This window comes from Strix aluco, chromosome 1 (assembly GCF_031877795.1).
Source record: "Strix aluco isolate bStrAlu1 chromosome 1, bStrAlu1.hap1, whole genome shotgun sequence".
Lineage (NCBI taxonomy): Eukaryota > Metazoa > Chordata > Aves > Strigiformes > Strigidae > Strix > Strix aluco.
This window is the reverse complement of record NC_133931.1, coordinates 115,143,388-115,160,913: the sequence shown is the minus strand read 5'-3', so window position 1 is coordinate 115,160,913 and position 17,526 is coordinate 115,143,388. Positions and strand designations below refer to the sequence as shown.

Here is a 17,526-nt window from a genome sequence, read left to right as displayed (position 1 = left end):
AGCGTGCCCCTTGTGGCATCTCTCTCTCCTTATGGAGGCTCCACTTAGGCTTGGCTGTCCTCTGAGCCCTGTTTTTATTGCAGGCCTGGGAGCTAGTTTCCTCTTCCTTTTACAAAATCTTGCCTTTATGGTGGAATTGATGGTTTTCTATTTAAACTGCTGGTGTGTGGAGGCACTGCCTTGTTCTCTTTTCTTCAGGTCTGTATATATTAGCTAGCTCCATAGCAGAATGGTATTTTGTGCCTTTGGTTTTCACTAGGTTTCCTCCACTGGAGGGAATTCACCAAAAGAGATTGATTTTACAGACACCTCTGTTTTCTGAAGTGATACAGCCTGATTTGAGGGTGTCTGTGACATTTCCTAACCATTGGGAGCCATTAGAGAATGAAACAAATTAAATCAACAGAATTACAATACCAGAGGTGCAGTTATTAAATTTCTGGGCATTTACTGGTCTGACCAGACTGTCAGAGATACAATAGTCTTCACAGTGTGTTCTCATGAGACTTACTTAGGTTTACTGAGTTACGGAGCGACTGTTGCCTCACAGTAATCCTCAACACAGCAGTGTGGTTGGTACCAGTATTTGTTTATACAGTTAGTTGTACCTTTTTTTCTTCACACAAGAAGATAACAGCTTTTTCTCCAGAAAGCTCATAGTCTTCTGGTCAAACTGTATCCTTGGCTGAAAGTGCTGGGGATTCATCATGCATGTAATGATGAAAAAGAGAAGGTGGAGAACCCTCTGAGGTTTGTCTTTCAAGGTCTCTGTTGTGATACTAAAGTTTTTCAGTGTAAGGAGAAGCAGAGGGATCTCTGTAAGCGAGTTCTATGGTGGGGTCCATTGAATAATTTTAATTTTGATTGAGGATGTAGCTGATACAGTGCTGTTTTAAAGATGGGAAGAAATGGAGTGAATGTTTTCTGCTCTACCACTTCCCAGAAAATCCTACACTGGGGATGTGGTGTATGGATGAATGGAGGAAGATGATAATAGGTTAAAGAGGAAAAGTATTGAAATATTGTCCACTGTTTTCTCATCCATATATCAAACTCAATCATTTAGCTGATGGCTAAATGAATTATTATAGTGGAAGACACTGCTTCTACTGTATTAAAGTGTTTTCCTCCAGAAACTGGTATTATTTGTGCTTGGGTCTTTGCTGTCTTTGTACTTTTTGTTTGTTTTGTTGTGTTACCTTTTGGACAAAACTTGAAATAGTGCAATTTGATACTCTCCTTGAAGACTTTACTCATCTGAATGGCTTGAGGTCCTTGCTCACTTAGAAAGGGAGAGATGAATCCTTTCCAAGAAGAAATGGGATAACAAAACAGATGCTGCCTTTTGAAAGCCTCTGTTAATATCTGAACAATATATGACCAGTACATGACCAATTAGTCATTTGTTTCTTTGTTGTAATCTGTGTTGATGGGGAACTGCAAGAATTTATAAGCTTTGGTGGTCTTGGATCTTGCTATTAAAAGAGTATAGATGTTTTAGAGATATTTTAAAACAGTATGGAAATGGACATGGCTCTTGCACTGGGATTGGAGGCACTGGGGAAGGGCAGGGATTTGCTTTCTGTGACTGCGTTCAACAAACTAAAGGAAATCCAAAGGCAGTTCCCTTCTGTGGGGACATCCAGTCCTCTTGATGCACTTTTGCTAACATTACTAACGCCCATGTTGGCAGAGTGGAACATTGACCCACGTTGGCTCCGTGAGTGTCCTGTGGTGTCTGTGCGTGTGTGTGCGTGTGTGCTCTACTGCATGGGGGCAGCAGCTCCATTCGTTGCTGTAACAAATATAAAAAAAACTAAACATGAATTAATTAGTTTTTTTCAACTTGTTACAGCAGCGAATGGAGCTGCCGCGGTACGGTGTAGACTGCAACACAGTGAAGGAGCTGCCAGAAGAATGCTCCGCACTGCCAACATTGGTGTCTGTGACATCCGGGAAGCGGCCGCTAGAGAGAGAGCAGCCAGCACAGCAGGAAACCGGCCTCTCTTTTATTTTCGTTTTGGTGAGCACAATGAATGTATCTTTTCCAGTCCGTATCTGTCTGTAACTCTGCCTCATCTGGAAGCCTCTAGTAGACACCTACATCAACATGGTAGACTAGGAGCTGCCTGTGACAAGGCAGGACAACCAAGGGACAACATCTGGAAGGCCATCACCAACTTTTGTCTGCCTAAGAGTGAAGTGATGGGAAGGGAGAAAGAATAGTCCTTCTTAGTAACATTTGAACATGTTAATGTCTCTCTAGCTTCCATACCGTGGATACTATGGAGGAGGTTTCATACAATAAGCTGGTGAAACACAGGAAGGCATGTGTTTCTAATTCCCTTTTTGGCACTGCCTTTTTACAGAGCTTTGGACAGGTCCAAGCCCGCCAGAATCCGGAGGAAGCTGTAAAAGTCTAAGCACCCCTAATTCTGTGCTATTTTTAAGTAGAGATCTCTACCTGAGCTCTGGTCACATCCAAACTGTTCAGAAGCGGACTGACTTAGGAACAGACATCAGGCTGGTGTAGCAGACTGGAGGAATAACATTCTGCGGGGCTATGTGGCTGCAGCATGGACAGGCAAGGCATGACCCCAGCCATGCCTGCGTAGCTGTGCCCTTCAGCAGATACCCGTCCTGCCTTCTCGGGGTGACCTGTGGCAGGCAGTCTGCTCCTACTCCCTGGGTTTGTAGCAAGGCTCCAGAGGATTCACAGGCCTCCAAGACACCAGATTTTCTCTTACCAGACATGTGGGCACATGGAGGGCGTCACACTCTTGCCTGTGTGTTTGTCCACGTTCCCACAAGACAGTCCAGACACAGTGTAAGAGGTAGCTGAAGGAAGATAGGATTTGCAGTTCTGTCAGGACAAGACATACCTGTGAAAAGATGATCCCTTTGAGAAACACTTCCCACCTCATTTTCAGACCAATTTGCTGTAATACTATAGAGGAGATCCATATTGGATTCTGACAGTGCTATTTGTATTTCTTCTCTCACGTGGGCCTGCTCTGAGTCAGGTTCCCTCAGTCTGACATGATTAACTTCCTCTGCCCAAGGTTTTTGCAAAATGGGAATGATTAAATTTAAATGCAATTTTAGATTTAACAAAATTAATGATATAAAATCATGTAAGTGCTAAATGTAGGCAGTAGAAGGGTTGGCTATATACATATATAAACACTCTTCTCTATGTATATCAATGTATACCAGAGGTCTTCTTGTTGTACTCATTGGGATGCTGTCATTTTAGAAAGGGAGAGCTGTATAATCCAAATCCGAAAGGGGAAGCTGGGCAGCCGTGTAGTTGATACTCTATCAGGTGGTGTGGGAGTTCACTCATATGCTCCCTATTTTTGACAAGACAATCCCAGAGAGTATATTGTTACATATGCCATACAGCAAACATGCAGTGAGTCTGACACATGGGGGACGTGCTAGATCTGCTGCACATCTGCAGGTTGACTCCGCAATGCATGCACAATAGGTCTGACACATCCAGATGCTGCACAGACTGCACATATGCAGAGGACATTTGTACTGTTCCAGCAGGGCTGTCGAACATCCAGAAATCTGGAACGGATATGCTGCGTTTGGCAATGTTAATGGGAGAAGGGATGGGGGGAGCCCCCTTTTTCTTTCCCATTAAATCCCCACCTGCTTTAACTTAGGGAGACAAAAGCACAGCTTTGTTTCCTCAAAATGCTTTCTCAGAATGTCAGTTCGTAGCTGGAGATGTTCTGTGTGGAGAGTAGTTTTTCTTTTCTTAGTGTGCCCGTATATCAGACATCTAAAAATAATAGTGAATCTGGATCTTTATATCTGCACGTATATCCCAATCTCTCTCGTGCTGTGACCTTTCTCTTACTGCCTCTGTAGAGGAGCCGTGACAGCCGAGAGCTGAAAGAATAACCACTTAAACAGTAATTTATTTCGGAATACCTTTCTGAAGATTATCTTGATTAGATCAGTCAGTTCTGGGTAAGATAACATGTGGACAGCTGCATGCACGCTGTTAAGAGAAACCATCCCTAGAAGAAAAATAACTAAATTACTTGCATCCCCCATAAGCTGTGTTTTTTCCCAATTTGCTTCCAGTCTTTTGCCAGGAAATTTGATTATTCATTCACAGAACAGAGACGATGTTGTTATCAATTAAGGTTTGGTTCTAACAGCTTAGACATGGGTGGTTCATTCTTTCTTAATCAAGTGCTGTGTCTACACTAGATTACTTTCTGTAATTTCCCGTTGTTGGTACCACCAGTTTAGCTCTATTTGTAGCATAACCATGTAGACCAGTCACCAGTGCTTTATTTATTATGGCTAATAAACCTGTGAGATGAGGTGTTTAAAAGGCACCTGGTGCTCCTTTCACAGGTCTAGAGACAGAACACTGCATCTCCCACTGCTGGAGCCCCAACAGCACCAGCGCAGGGAGATTTCAAGCTACACAGTGCAGAGAAGATAATACATTTGCACAGAAGATCCCTTTACCTTACAAAGAAACAATTTTTTGTAGAATTACAGGAACCCATTTCCATAGTCTCTGTTATTATCATGACACATATATTTATATGTATCTGTAACGTGTGCATACATTTGCATACTTTTCTGTGTGTATGCATGCATACATTTGCTTTCAACTATTCCTGCCCCCTTTGGGCACTCAAAGTAAACTTGGCGATTACAATTTCATTTTCTCTTCCACAGACATTGTTTGGATTGCAAAGATTGCAAGGAAATGTTTAAACAAAGCTTGGTTCTGGAATGGAAAAAAAACCCTCATGGATTCACTTTATTAATAACGAGTATTCCTATCACATCTGCCTTCCTAATTCTTAAAGATCTTATCAAGGGATAACCATGATGGGCCATTTCAAAGAATGTATGTGTGTTGAGAACAAGGCATATGCATTGCACAGCTCATGGACAGATTTCTGAAAACTGTGACAGATGTTTCACAGATGAGAAACTATGGCATATAGATGAATCCTTAGTAAGTCTTGTTTTTAAAAATGGGTTTTGGTTTGAATTGGTGGATGCCTTGCAGAGCCTAGTTTGTTTAAAAAGGAAAGTTCTGAAAGCATCTGAGAACTACCCCTTGAAGCCATCACTTAAAGCATGGTGGTTACTGCTTCACTTTTGCCATGCTGACTGAGAGCCCAGTTATCTTTTTACACATTCTTTGTTTTATGATGGCACCTCTGTTTGCTATCCTGCAGTAAGACCTCATAATATTAAAACTTGTTCAAACAGAGCAAAAACCATCTTCCTTCAAAGACTTTACACTCTTAATAGTAAGGTGAAAAAATGGATGTAAGGGAAGAAATGAATACATTATGAAATCAGTTAGTAATGCGAGTAGTGGTTTCAGCACTCAGGATGATGTTTTTTCTGGGGAGGATATTTTTAGTACACAGAGTTAGAATTTGAAGAATTTCAATGAAATATCTGTTGTTGTTCACGGAGACCATCTGTGAAATGTAAGAGCATAGGAGGAAACATGAAGATGTTGGTCTAAAAATCTGTCAAGTGGGTAAGAAAAGATGTCTCAGTTGGAGGTGAGCAATGGAGGGTAGGAAGGAAATATAGCATTGAGGGCCTTGAAGCAAAACTTGCCTGTGCTGGAACAGAGGAGGTGGAGTCAGTGGAGGCATGTGAAGAACTGGGTGCCATTGTCAAAATGAGAAACTGCTGGAATTCACAAATACTTCCCAAATTTGTCTGCAGTGTAAGTTGACCAACACATTGGTGAATGTGTTTGCTATGTGGATAGGTAGCCTTTTTCTACATATTCTCCTGAAGGAATCTTCAAATGGTACACTGAAACTGTGGGACTATCTAGAGAAAAATGGAAATCAAATATTGCATGTGAATTGGAGCTATACTATGATGTCCACTATGACTGAGATAATGGAGAGAAAAAAGAAGCCCACAATATCTATGCTAAACTTGTAATGAAAGCTAAAGTTTGCAAGGAGATGCTGGAAGGCAAGATCAAGATTGTAATAAGGAAAGAAGAAGAACAATTTTAAGTACGTAGATTGTTTGAAATCAGAACGAAGTGCAGGAGTAAGTGTGAAAGCTCACCTGTGAAGGAAAGATTTGTTAAACATATCTAATCAGAAATTTGTCCAGATTTATCTAGCAGAAAGTGGCACCACTTTCCTGAATTGGTTAGGAGCATTGCATTTTAAATCTCCTTTGGCTTATCCAGTGAATTCATTACTTAGATGTACATTTGATGGGAAGAGTGAAATGCCACTCCAAGTAACAAGTTCCATGGGGATGGTGTGACATTTAACCTGTTTACAAAATACACAGTGTGTTCATCACCTTGCTTTGCTTTTAAAGCTGAGCCACCAGCCATTGCATAGAAGCTCAGGAAATACTTTGATCAGAAGGTAAATACTGTTTCTTTAAACTGCACTGCAAACACTGTTTGCCTTCCTTCCCACTAGCCCTGGAGTTGCTGGGTTTATCCTACAGCTCTCTCTCCTGGGGGCACATACTGTAAGTTAGTTTTAAGAACAATAAATGTAGCTTGTGTCTAGGAATGCTTTCTATTTCTTGTCAATTAGACATTTCAGCTTTTAAATATTTTTAGATTCAGAAATTTGACACAGACATAGGAATAAGAGATACATCAAAGCAACTTGTCAGCTGTCATTAAGGAAACAATTGTCCTCTGTTGGAGAGGGCAATGCAGCTATTGCCATGTTATCAGCATATAGCACTGCAATTTAGCTATAAAACTAAGTAATAAAGAAGGGAGGAACAAAGAGGTGAAGGAAAAAAAAAAAAAAAGAAGGAAGGAGGTGAAGCCTGCTTCCAGCTAACAGTTTTGTGCCTTCCATGCACTTAAAAATAAAACTATCCAGCTTGCAGTGGTACTGCTTAAATAGCTTTACTGGGGCTCTTGCATTTTTAGCTAAGTACAGTCAAGGCAGGATCCAGCTTGCAGATTAGGATTTGTAGATTGATATATCTGCATTAAGTTGTCTGACTATGAACCTGGTATTTAAGCTCCCATTCTTATCTGAAGAGACTCAGTTAATTCAGTTGATGAAATCCAGAGAGCTTTTCAGCTTATTCCAAAGCAGATACCTCCACTGACCACCTGCATAGTGCTCAAGGCTTCACTGGGCTCGTGGAGTTGCCTGAAGATAGGTGTCTAATACTGTTCAGGATTTCCTATGGTATCAGAGACATCTGCACAGAGCGAGCACATATAGAACAGGGCTTAAAGGGGACATATGCCATTCTGGTCAAGCCAGGTATTGTAGTCCACAACATCTGAAAAGATAGTGGACACCTCTGTTTAGACTCCTGAGTCCTGACCTAGGTCTCTGTTTTTCATAATGGGAGCTTAGTTTGAGCACCTTCTTGTAGACACCTAAATATAGGTGTCTTAATCTGCCAGCGGAATCCCACATTAGCAGCATTAGATAAATGATCTAATGCTTGTATTAAGAACATGGCTCTTTGCTCCAGTGCACCTGGTAATGCTTACGTGTAATGTGATGAGCATAAAGCCCTGATTTCTAAGCCTTTTGTATAAAATGTGTTCCAGACATATATATTTTGCTAAAATTCTTCATGACTTGTAATGAGTCAATCATTAGTGCTAATTAAGCTTACCTTTTAAAGTCCTGCTTTAGCCACAAGACTAGGGTAGACTATGGCGTTATTAAGAATGATGCCAGTTTGACAGTGACTGTGATTGTGTCTGTGCACAGGGTACTGGTGTGACACTGTCCTTTTTTTTATGAAAGCCATTCATTGCTCTGCCGCCTCCTTAAATTTAGGAATCGATCTGAGTATGAATTCTCAAAGCCCATTACGCCAGTGCTTCCACCGATTCACAAATGCATTTGGCCAAAGCTGCACTTGAACAAGCATTAGCACTTAACTCACAGACCCTGTGTGCTGGCTGTGAAAGCTATCAATTTTTTTGTTTAGTTATGTTCAGAAGTAGAAGTGAAAAAAAAAAATGCTTGTTACTGCACTATATTGCTAGAGCCTTCATGGAGGTGAACGATTCTGCTGTGAACACTGCTTCGCTATTTATGGCAACACTTCACTGATTTCATGGTACTCATTATTCTGTACGGCTTTTACTCCTACCCATCACTCAAGAATGGCAGTGTGTAGGTTCTCTCTATTGTGTACTTTGTCTCAGACCATCGCTGGTGCTGTGCAAGGGAGCAGGTACAGGGGAAGCGAAGGTGTGAGTCCAGGCAGTGCTAGCTAATTCCTGCTCCAGCCCCTTCAGTAAGAAACCATCATCAGGTTTCTTACTGTCTCTCCAAAGTGGGGCAATGCTTTGTGTTTTTTCACGTTAAAGGAACTTAGTACTAAGAGAGGTCTCCCCACAGATGGCTGTTGGAGAGCTTCTCTGTATTTTAGTGCAGAATTAACTTCCTCATGTAAATCGGTGCTGCCGGTGAGCCAGGTTCACACATCCTGCTCCATACTTGGGTAGAGGTTTATTCACTGTTTTTGTATTTGTGGGAGAGTGGGAAGTAAAGCCATCAAATGATCCTCAGACCTCATAAAAGCAGTAGATATTTTGATATTCTCATTTAGTTTGCTAAGTATGGCCTTAAATGACTACTAGTGTAGGATGTTGGGGCTGTCTCTTTCCTAACTGTATGAAGAAACTCTGTATTAGCCATTGTGTCAGAAGAGACGTAAAAGAACAAACACACATGTACAAAGTAGGAGGGTGGTAAACTAGTTGAAGTGTCTCAATTTTAAGATTAGATGAGCGATTTCTCTATCTGTAGTAAGAACAGTAAAATCTCTGAACTGGAGGAAGGAAGAGCCCTTTGCAGTGTTAGGGAGTGCCTTGGGCAGCAGTGCTGCTGGGCCGGTTGGGCATCCTGCTGCCTTCTGCAATGTCAGGGTCAGTGTTTGAGGTTACCTTACATGCACTGTCTGTTTTACACCTGGAAAAAGAGCTTTGTACACTGCCCACAGCTGCAGAAGAGACTGAGACACCTGAGGCGTCTCATAGCCATGTGACCAGGAGAAGGAAATCACAGGCTTGAATGTGTTTTGTCCAATGCTTTCAGGTCTACCTGAAAGGTCTCCCTCCTACAGCAGCTGTGCACCTCTTTATAACTAATGAGTTTCTTCACAATTTAATTTCCTCTCAGTGTTTCTAAAGCCTATTGCATGTGGTTTTGTTGTGGGAAGGATGCATTTAATCCCCTTTTCCTGTATAATCATGATGCTGTACTTCAGCAGCAACACCTAAATTATTTTTGTTTGTTCTTCTCCAAATGCCGTTGCTCTACACAAGTCATTTGCTATGGGAAGTTGTGGCACTGCTTTCTTCACAAAAGCTCTGTCACACAGCAGCAATTTTAGGTGCACAATTTTTGGGTTTGGTTTTTTTGGGGATTTTTGTAAATATATGTGATTTCCAGAACGTATCTCATTCCTGACAATATGGATAGGGACTGAGATGAATAATGGTGGTTAGGATGTAGTAGGGACTGAAAAATTTTTGATCAAAATTAACTTTATTGTTAACTTTATATTGCTGGTTCTGAGTGACCCAATAAGGAAAGAAAAACTCTAAATATACAAATGAGGAGAAAATATTTCTTCTGATTATTTTAATGATCCAGAAGTTAGGTTCACCTGCCTTAAAGAATATAATGGCTTGAGAGCAACTGAAATTACACAGTACTACAGCATGGGGACAGAGCAGTTAAATGAAGACATTTTATTTGATTTAAGAGTTTGAATTATTAATCACAATCTGAGTAGAAGAAAATTGATGGATTCACTCTGTCTTTTATGCACCTATGAGATTTTACTCCCAACTGTGTTTTTTAGCCAACCAGCCACTTCTCCACAAAATCAAAGCAGATTTGACATTGCTGATATTCCAGAGATTTAAGAGAGAAGCTGTATTTTGAGTTCAGTTTGTTTTCACAAAGAAATAAGTGTACAATGCCAACTTTTTAAAAGATGCTGTTTGAAGAGTCCATTGAAACATAAGTGAGACTCACTGAAGTCAAGATAGAATTTTCCATTGGTCTGTATTCTACATAAAAATTCTCGTTTTCACAAAAGTAAACTCTTATCCCTCTCCAATAAGCAGGCATGAATAGTTCAGAAATAGGAGTGGAGAGTTTTTACATTGTGTTTTAATTGAAAAATATGAACATATTTCCAAGCATTGTTTTGTTGAATCCAGTTTCAATTTATTAGTCACCCATTTGAATACTCAATTATTAATCATTTAATTAAGTAATTTTAACAAATCTTTCCTACTGTCAACCGTCAGTGCAAGAGGCCAGTTTTACTTCTGTCCCTACAGTTACACAGAGTTTGTAACTTCTTTTTAAAGGCAAGAAATAAAAGGAAAGAATTAATTTCATTTCTTTGGGTACTCCTGTTTCTTTTGCCCCTGTGCATCACAGTGCCTAATGCTCCGTGCTTTATTAGCTGTGAGCTGAATGCATCACTTACTGGGCTTGTTTGCTCAGGTTTTTCTCTGGAGGAGAGCAGGGTAGCATGTTATGCCACTACTACAGATGCAGGTTTACTTTTTTTTCCTATTGTTTGTTTGAAATTTCCTGCTTAAGTAATTCACTTCACCCTTCTCTGGAAGTTGTCAAGGAACATTAGTTTCTAGCAGTGTTAATACACAATGCTGCTGTTATACCACTATTGTCATTAAAGGAGAAAATACCTATTTTTTTAAAAAAAACCAAATTCGTTATGGGAAAGGGATGAATACAAGATTTGAATCCTAAATATTGGATGTTTAGGCCTGGCATACTGAGATGCTGCAGGTATATATTATAAGGCTGAGTTATTTTTATTGCTTTGCTGGAATAGATTACTATTTTCAGCCTGGTTTGGTGCAATTATTGGTTACTTTCTGGACGTTGAAAGCTGAAAATGCCTATAGATATTAATATAGTTCCCTTCCCACAGGGTATCTAGTTTCCATAGGTTAGTATTGTGTTGTCACCCATTGATATCATCCAACTGCATGAGGTTTTAGATAATACACACTGGCTAAGTCTTCTTAGGAAGTGTTTTTAACCAATTTGCCAGAAAGCTTCAAGATCCATTGCAATGGTGTCTGCATTTATTAGACCATTAAAATATTTCCTGAATACTATTTTATGAGAGGTCACCCGTTTGAGTAAAAAAACCACAACCAATCTTACTGTCTGTATGCTCTTCTTATGTAGTCCATGATCCTGGAAAAAGGTTGTCTTAGAGAGAACCAGGAAAATAACCATACCAGAAAAGCTGATCAGAGGCAAGTACTGTGTAACCAATTGACATGACATAGTTTAGCCATTGAATGTTCATTTTCTACTTCTAGTGTAGGCTGAACTCTTCCTCACTATTAACTTTTGGAATTCAATCAGAATGAGCTTGTTTTTGTTTGTTTTATTTTTAACTAATGCAGGGGTGGACCAGGCATTACCACAAGAACGTCGAACTCCTGTTACTCCGTCCTCTTCCTCTCGATACCACCGTCGCAGGTCCTCAGGGTCACGGGATGAGCGCTATAGATCAGGTAAGTAGAATTGAAGACCACAGAATTGGAATGAAAATTTGACATGGCTGGTTCTGTTCTTTGCTTTTTTAAAAAGAACTTTGTTGTAAACTCAGGTAGTAGCTATACATGGGAAATACTCATTGTACAAATACAGAGGTGGCATCCAAGCATGCAACAGTGGAGTTACAAAGCCAAAGTTCATCTGGAATTGCATCTGGCAACCAATGTAGAGGGCAACAAGAAGGGCTTCTATAAGCACATCAACAGCAAAAGGAACACTAGGGGAAATGTGAGCCCACTGTTGAATGGGGCAGAGGACCGGGTGACAGAGGTCATGGAAAAGGCTAAGATACTTAATGTCTCCTTTACCTTGGCCTTTACTGGTGAGACTTGCCTTCAGGAATCCAAGGCCCCTGAGACCAGTGAGAAAGTCTTGACCGATGGCAACCTACCCTCTGTGAAGGAGGATCAGGACAGGGAACATTTGAACAAACTGAACATGTACAAGTCCAAAGGACATGATGGGTTGTATCATTGGCCAACATCATTGTGAGGCCACTCTCAGTTCTTTGAAAGGTTGTGGCAATGACGGGGGGTTCCTGAGGACTGGAAGAAAGCAAGATTCATTCCTGTCTTCAAGAACGGCAAGAAGTAGTATCTGGAAAGCTACAGGCCAATCATCCTCAATTCGGTCTCTGAGAAGGTGGTAGAGCAAATCCTGGAAACTGTAATTAAATAAATGAAGGACAAGGAGGTGATTGGGAGTAGCCAGCATGGATTTATGAAGTCCCCTTATTAGGTAGGTCAGTCCATGCTTGACCAATCTAATAGCCTTCTGCAATGAGATGACTGCCTTGGAGGTTGAAGGAAGAGCAGTAAATGTTGTATGCCTTGACTTTAGTAAGGCTTTTGACAGTGTCTCTCATAACATCCTCATTGACAAACTGGTGAGATATGGATTAGATAAGTAGACAGGGAGGTGGACTGAAAATTGGATGAAGTGTTGAGCTCAGAGTATTATGATCAGCAGCATGGAGTCCAGCAGACACCAGTCTCCTGTGGTGTACTCTAGGAGTAAATACTGGCTCCAGTACTGCTTAATAGCTTCATTAGTGACCTTGCTGGTGAAACAGAGTGTACCCTTCACACATTTGCAGATACCAAATTGAGAGGAGTGGTTGATACACCAAATGTGTGTACTGCCATTCAGAGGGATCTGGACAGGCTGGATGAGTGGACAAACAGGAATCTAGTGAAGTTTGACAAAGGAAAATACAAAATCCTGCACTTGGTGAGGAATAACCCCATGTACTTTGACAGGCTGGGTGCCCACTGGCTGGAAAGCAGCTTGGCAGCAAAGTCCTGGTCATCAACAAGGTAAACATGAGCTAGCAAGGTGCTCTTATGGTTAAGAAGGCCAACAACCTCCTGGGCTGCGCTAGGAGGAATGCTGCCAGGAGGTCGAGGGAGGTGATCCTTCCCCTCTGCTGAGCACTGGTGAGGCACATCTGTAGTGCTGGGTCCAGTGCTGGGCTCCCCAGTACAAGAGAGAGAGGGACATACTGGACTTAAGTCCAACAAAAGGTCACAAAGATGATTAAGCAATGGAGCCTCTGATACATGAGGAGAGGCTGTGAGAGCTAGGGTTGTGCAGCCTGGAGAAGAGAAGGCTCAGGGGGATCTTATCCATGTCTATAAGTACCTGATGGGGGAAGTAAAGAAGATGGAGCCAGACTCTTCTCGGTTGTGCTTAGTGACAGGACAAGAGAATACCATAAGAAAAATATTTAATTTGAAGTATAGCAAGTTGGGAACATCATTATGCCCTAAATAGAAGCACTGATAAAGGGAAGATAAAATTAATTTCAGAGCTAAACAAAGGGTAAAATCTCATTTCCAAATGAATGGGATCCAAGTCTCTTCATGATGCTACTCCAGGTATAACACAAAGTGAATGAAGTGATTGGTTTATAACTGAAGGAAAAGTGAGCTCTGAAACTTCTTTACTCTTACCTTTGAAGGCATAAACTGCATGTAATATACCTTAACCAGATGAAGGGCAGGTGTGCTCAGCTGTTGTTTCAACTGCTACAGACACTGCTGCAGTATAAGCACCCTTCTCAGATGACAGCCAGAGGCCACAGGCTGGTTTGTCTGCTGCTGCCTCTCTTGCACCTGCAGAATAAGGGAGCTATAGACAGCAGCACCCATCAGCCATTGTGGCAGAGACCCTTTTGAGCTGAGTCAGGAGCCAGGGACTGATGTTTGTGGAGAGCATGGAGGAGCCAACTGTGAAAGTTCTGAATTGTGTTTGAGAGATGCATCTTGCTGGACACAGTCAGATGCATTGTGCTGACACAACTGGAAAATTACAGAGAACTCCTTGTTAAACCTTTTGTAACATATCTCTCATTCATTCCATTAGTCAAAGAGCTTGCCAGTCCCATTTAAAGGAAAATGGAATGATAAATGTTGGCAGAGGAAGTTCATGTATGTCCAAACCATTCTGATAAAATTGAAAAACTCCCTTCTCCCCTCAGAAACTTTGGGTTCACACTGTAGATGCTGCCAGTTTTTTGCTGAATAATGGTTGTGGGATCTGCATAATAATTCCTTGATATATAAGCTCCTAGAAGTTTCTCCCACATTGCACTAAAAATTGTCTGATTTCTACCTGGTGTTTTTAAACATGCAAAGATACTGTTCTTGAAATTGTCTAGTTTGTGGTCCTCAAGCCTCCAAGCTGTGACTCTCCAGAGCAGTTCTGTTAAAAACACATGTATTTGTGTGTTGAAAGTCCTCTACTTGAGCTGTGCTTGCCATTTGTAAACTAAGATGTTGAGTCAGTTTGGGGATGAACAAAAGGAGACAACATGCACTTCTTCCCCGTGTGCCTCTGCTGATACCCCAGGAGTGCTCTGAGTTGGTGTTGTTGCTTCTTGGTTTCAGTCACTGCCTGCTGTCTTAAAAGGAAAGTGTTTGTTCAGCGAAATGGTACATAAGGTCCTGCCTTAGGATTGGGGTGAAGTATTGTATGATATATATAAATAATAAAGACACAGACTGTGTTGCTGAGAGGGAAAGTAAGGAAATGAGCGCAAAGGGTTGCTTGTTACTAGTGCCGGAGTCTCATCTAGGGAGAGTGAGGACTGTGGTGTAAATTTCAATCTCTTTTGCTGCTCTGAAAATGTCCTTGGTGTTAAAACTGGAACGCTTGACAGTATTTTGGGGGCTTATGGCAGGGCTTTGAATTCTACCTTGATTGCTGTAAAGCATGACTCCTCAGCAAGTCACTGAGCTCTCCAACAAATTGGTTTGAACAGCTACTGCATTTCCACTGACTCAAAAGAAGGCTGTATGTAGCAAATGTCAATGAAGGTAAACGTAAACTTCCATTTCAATTTTGAAAGATTATCAGATCATCTTCTTCAGATTTAGTTTCAGATGAGCTTTGCTGAGATACAGTGCAGTGTTCCTATCCTGAATTTTGTTCTCCTCTTCTGTTGCCCCTGGGAGATCAGAATTCTCTTTCTTTCTTGGTCCCAGGGCTCATAGTCTATTACTGCAGGTTACAAACTTCAAAGTCAGATTTCTTTCTGGCTATCTTGTCTTCAGATGCAGATTTGCTTTAGGAAGAAACCTTTGTTTCACTTGTTTTTCTGTGCTTAATACTTCAGCATCTCTGCTCTGATCATATTGTGATTCTTAGATCCTAGCTGTTACCCAGTTTCAGTGCTTGTTGTCATATTTGGCACATCTTCTTGGAAAAGGCCCAAAACAAAATTAATGTGCAGTCTTTAACCAGTAAGTAATTCACTTCTAAGAAAATGTTTCCCTTCCTTAGTTTTTTTGCACAATTTATTTCAATTAACATCTGCAAACAAATCCTCTACTTTGACTCTGATCAAAGTCCTTTTCTGTGTCTTGGTAAGGTTTTCCTATCTGGAAGTGTAACATCCTGAAAGTCATCCAACTCTCCCTCCATGCCTTTGCTTTTTACAGAAATTTAGATGTCAGTGAAGATTGTTTAATGAACTCTCTTTGGAGGCTCAAAATCATTGCCGCCACTAATACCCCCTTCAACTTATGCTCTTTTATTATGGAAAATGTCAGACTGTGACATTTTAAATCCCTACCTATTTTCTCACTTCAGTATTTTTTATTATTATTATTTCATTAATGTTGTAACAGAATTTTTCTGCACTATAATTCTGAAAACCTGGTTTCTATGATTTTTATATTCTAAATAAAATTGACTCTGAGTTTATGGAAGCTATTTTTTTCCTTAAATGTTCCAGGTACATTTTGTGTTTTAAGATAATTTGATTTTAGAATTCAGCCTACATTGGGAATTTAGTCTAATTCTTCAAAACCAAAAAGGTTTAAAACTTCCTGGCTGCTTCTTTTTATACAGGAAGGGATCCTGAAATCATTATGTTTCAAAATGTCAGCTGCTTTGATCATTTTTTTTGATGTTTAAAGAAATAGATAATGCTATAAGAGTAGTAACCGAGTCAGTGCAGGATTAAGCTATATTATTTATACAAATGTGGCAGCTAGTTTAGCTGATATTAATTCAAAAGCATTTTTGATTTGTTTATTACTGAATATAAAAATTCTCTTTATGTAGAAACGGTATTTGGAAAGGTTTGCCAAATGTAGATCATGGCAACATTTTTCTCTTAGCAGCTGCCATTCCTTAGCCAGTGTCTGTACTATAACATTATCTCGGGGCTCAAGATGACACTGAAACCAAATGTTGCTGTAGGCTGGATCAGTAACTTTTGCCAAGAGGCTTTTCTGACCAGTGGCTTTTCAAACAAGAAAACGCAGTCAAAGGAAAACCGGCTTGCACTTCACTTCTGCCTCTGCATGCAGGATAGATATCAGCATCTGGCTTGATCTGACTCAAGTGATATGTGACTGCAAAGTCAGGCACAGACTTGAGTACGAAGTTAATAATGGTCATGTAGATGTAGCTGTAGTTGAACATACTTGGTTTCCTTAGTTTAGAAACTAGGTTTCTTGGGTACTTTTGGAAGCTGCAAATCCGTGGATTTGTTACGCTTTGTTGAGATAAGGAGATAGGAATTACACGGTGGAGTAAACAAGTAGGTAACCAGAATGGCTTAGCTTTCAGTCTTATCAATCATGCTGTCTAAATAAACTCAGTCAAATACTGAGATTTTCAGAGGATATTGTTCCTAGATGTCTTCCATACAGTAACCTCTTTGCTCCCTGGTTAGCATTGTCTACATTCTCCTCCTGCTAACATTGAAATCCCTCATAGGAGGACCTGAAGCTTCTGCCACCATTATTTAAAATACCATCATAGGATGTCTTGCTTTTAGAAGAATGGTATTACTGACTTGGTACTTAAAATAGTGATCTGTAACCTCTCCACGGTGTAGCCCTGAAGTATTAGTGCTACTAGAGTTTGGCCCCTTGCCTGTGGCTGTTCTGGTGGCCTGAAGCAGAACTGAGCTCTGCTGCCACATAAAGGCTGCAGTGCAGTACAGCAGAATCTGCTGCTGTGGCAGCTCCTAATGAAATACCCTATGGGTAAACTGGGCAGATCCTCGTGATCAGAAATTGTTTTCCTGATCACAGTAAATCTCCTCCAGATCTGTGTTTCTCAGCCAGTCATGGCCTGTGGGGTTCAGAGAGTAGATCTCCTTCAAAGACCTTCAGCACCTGGTTTAACTCCTCTCCAGAGAAAAAGTATGTTATGCTGGGTGTTCAATACAGGGAGAAATGAAACATCAGGTCCTTCCCAACTTCATTTTTCCAAAGGGACACCCCTGTGGCCTTTAGATTATGCCAGAACAAAAAGCTTCAGTTCTCCATCACAATACTGAAAACCAGAGCACCTTCTCGTATGCCAGAACTCGTCTTTTACTGTTTCCACACTCCTATCTGTCAGTAAAAAAGAAAAAAAAAAAAGAAAGATGATGTAAGTACACAAAAAGTATGCATCAATTAAA

The 17,526-nt window shown here is 40.7% G+C and overlaps 1 protein-coding gene across 5 annotated transcripts in view; it reads left to right on the top strand.

Moving 5' to 3' along the window:
• Positions 1–17,526, top strand: part of DIP2C (disco interacting protein 2 homolog C) — a 331,218-nt gene that overhangs the window by 181,929 nt on the left and 131,763 nt on the right. For 2 of the 5 annotated variants that reach the window (XM_074831893.1, XM_074831874.1), the window contains exons 3-4: positions 1,856–2,023; positions 11,450–11,560. In XM_074831893.1, the coding sequence (XP_074687994.1) occupies positions 1,856–2,023; positions 11,450–11,560 (279 nt within the window). The remainder of the gene's footprint in view (positions 1–1,855; positions 2,024–11,449; positions 11,561–17,526) is intronic. The other 3 variants (XM_074831907.1, XM_074831904.1, XM_074831885.1) reach the window with 2 other exon arrangements.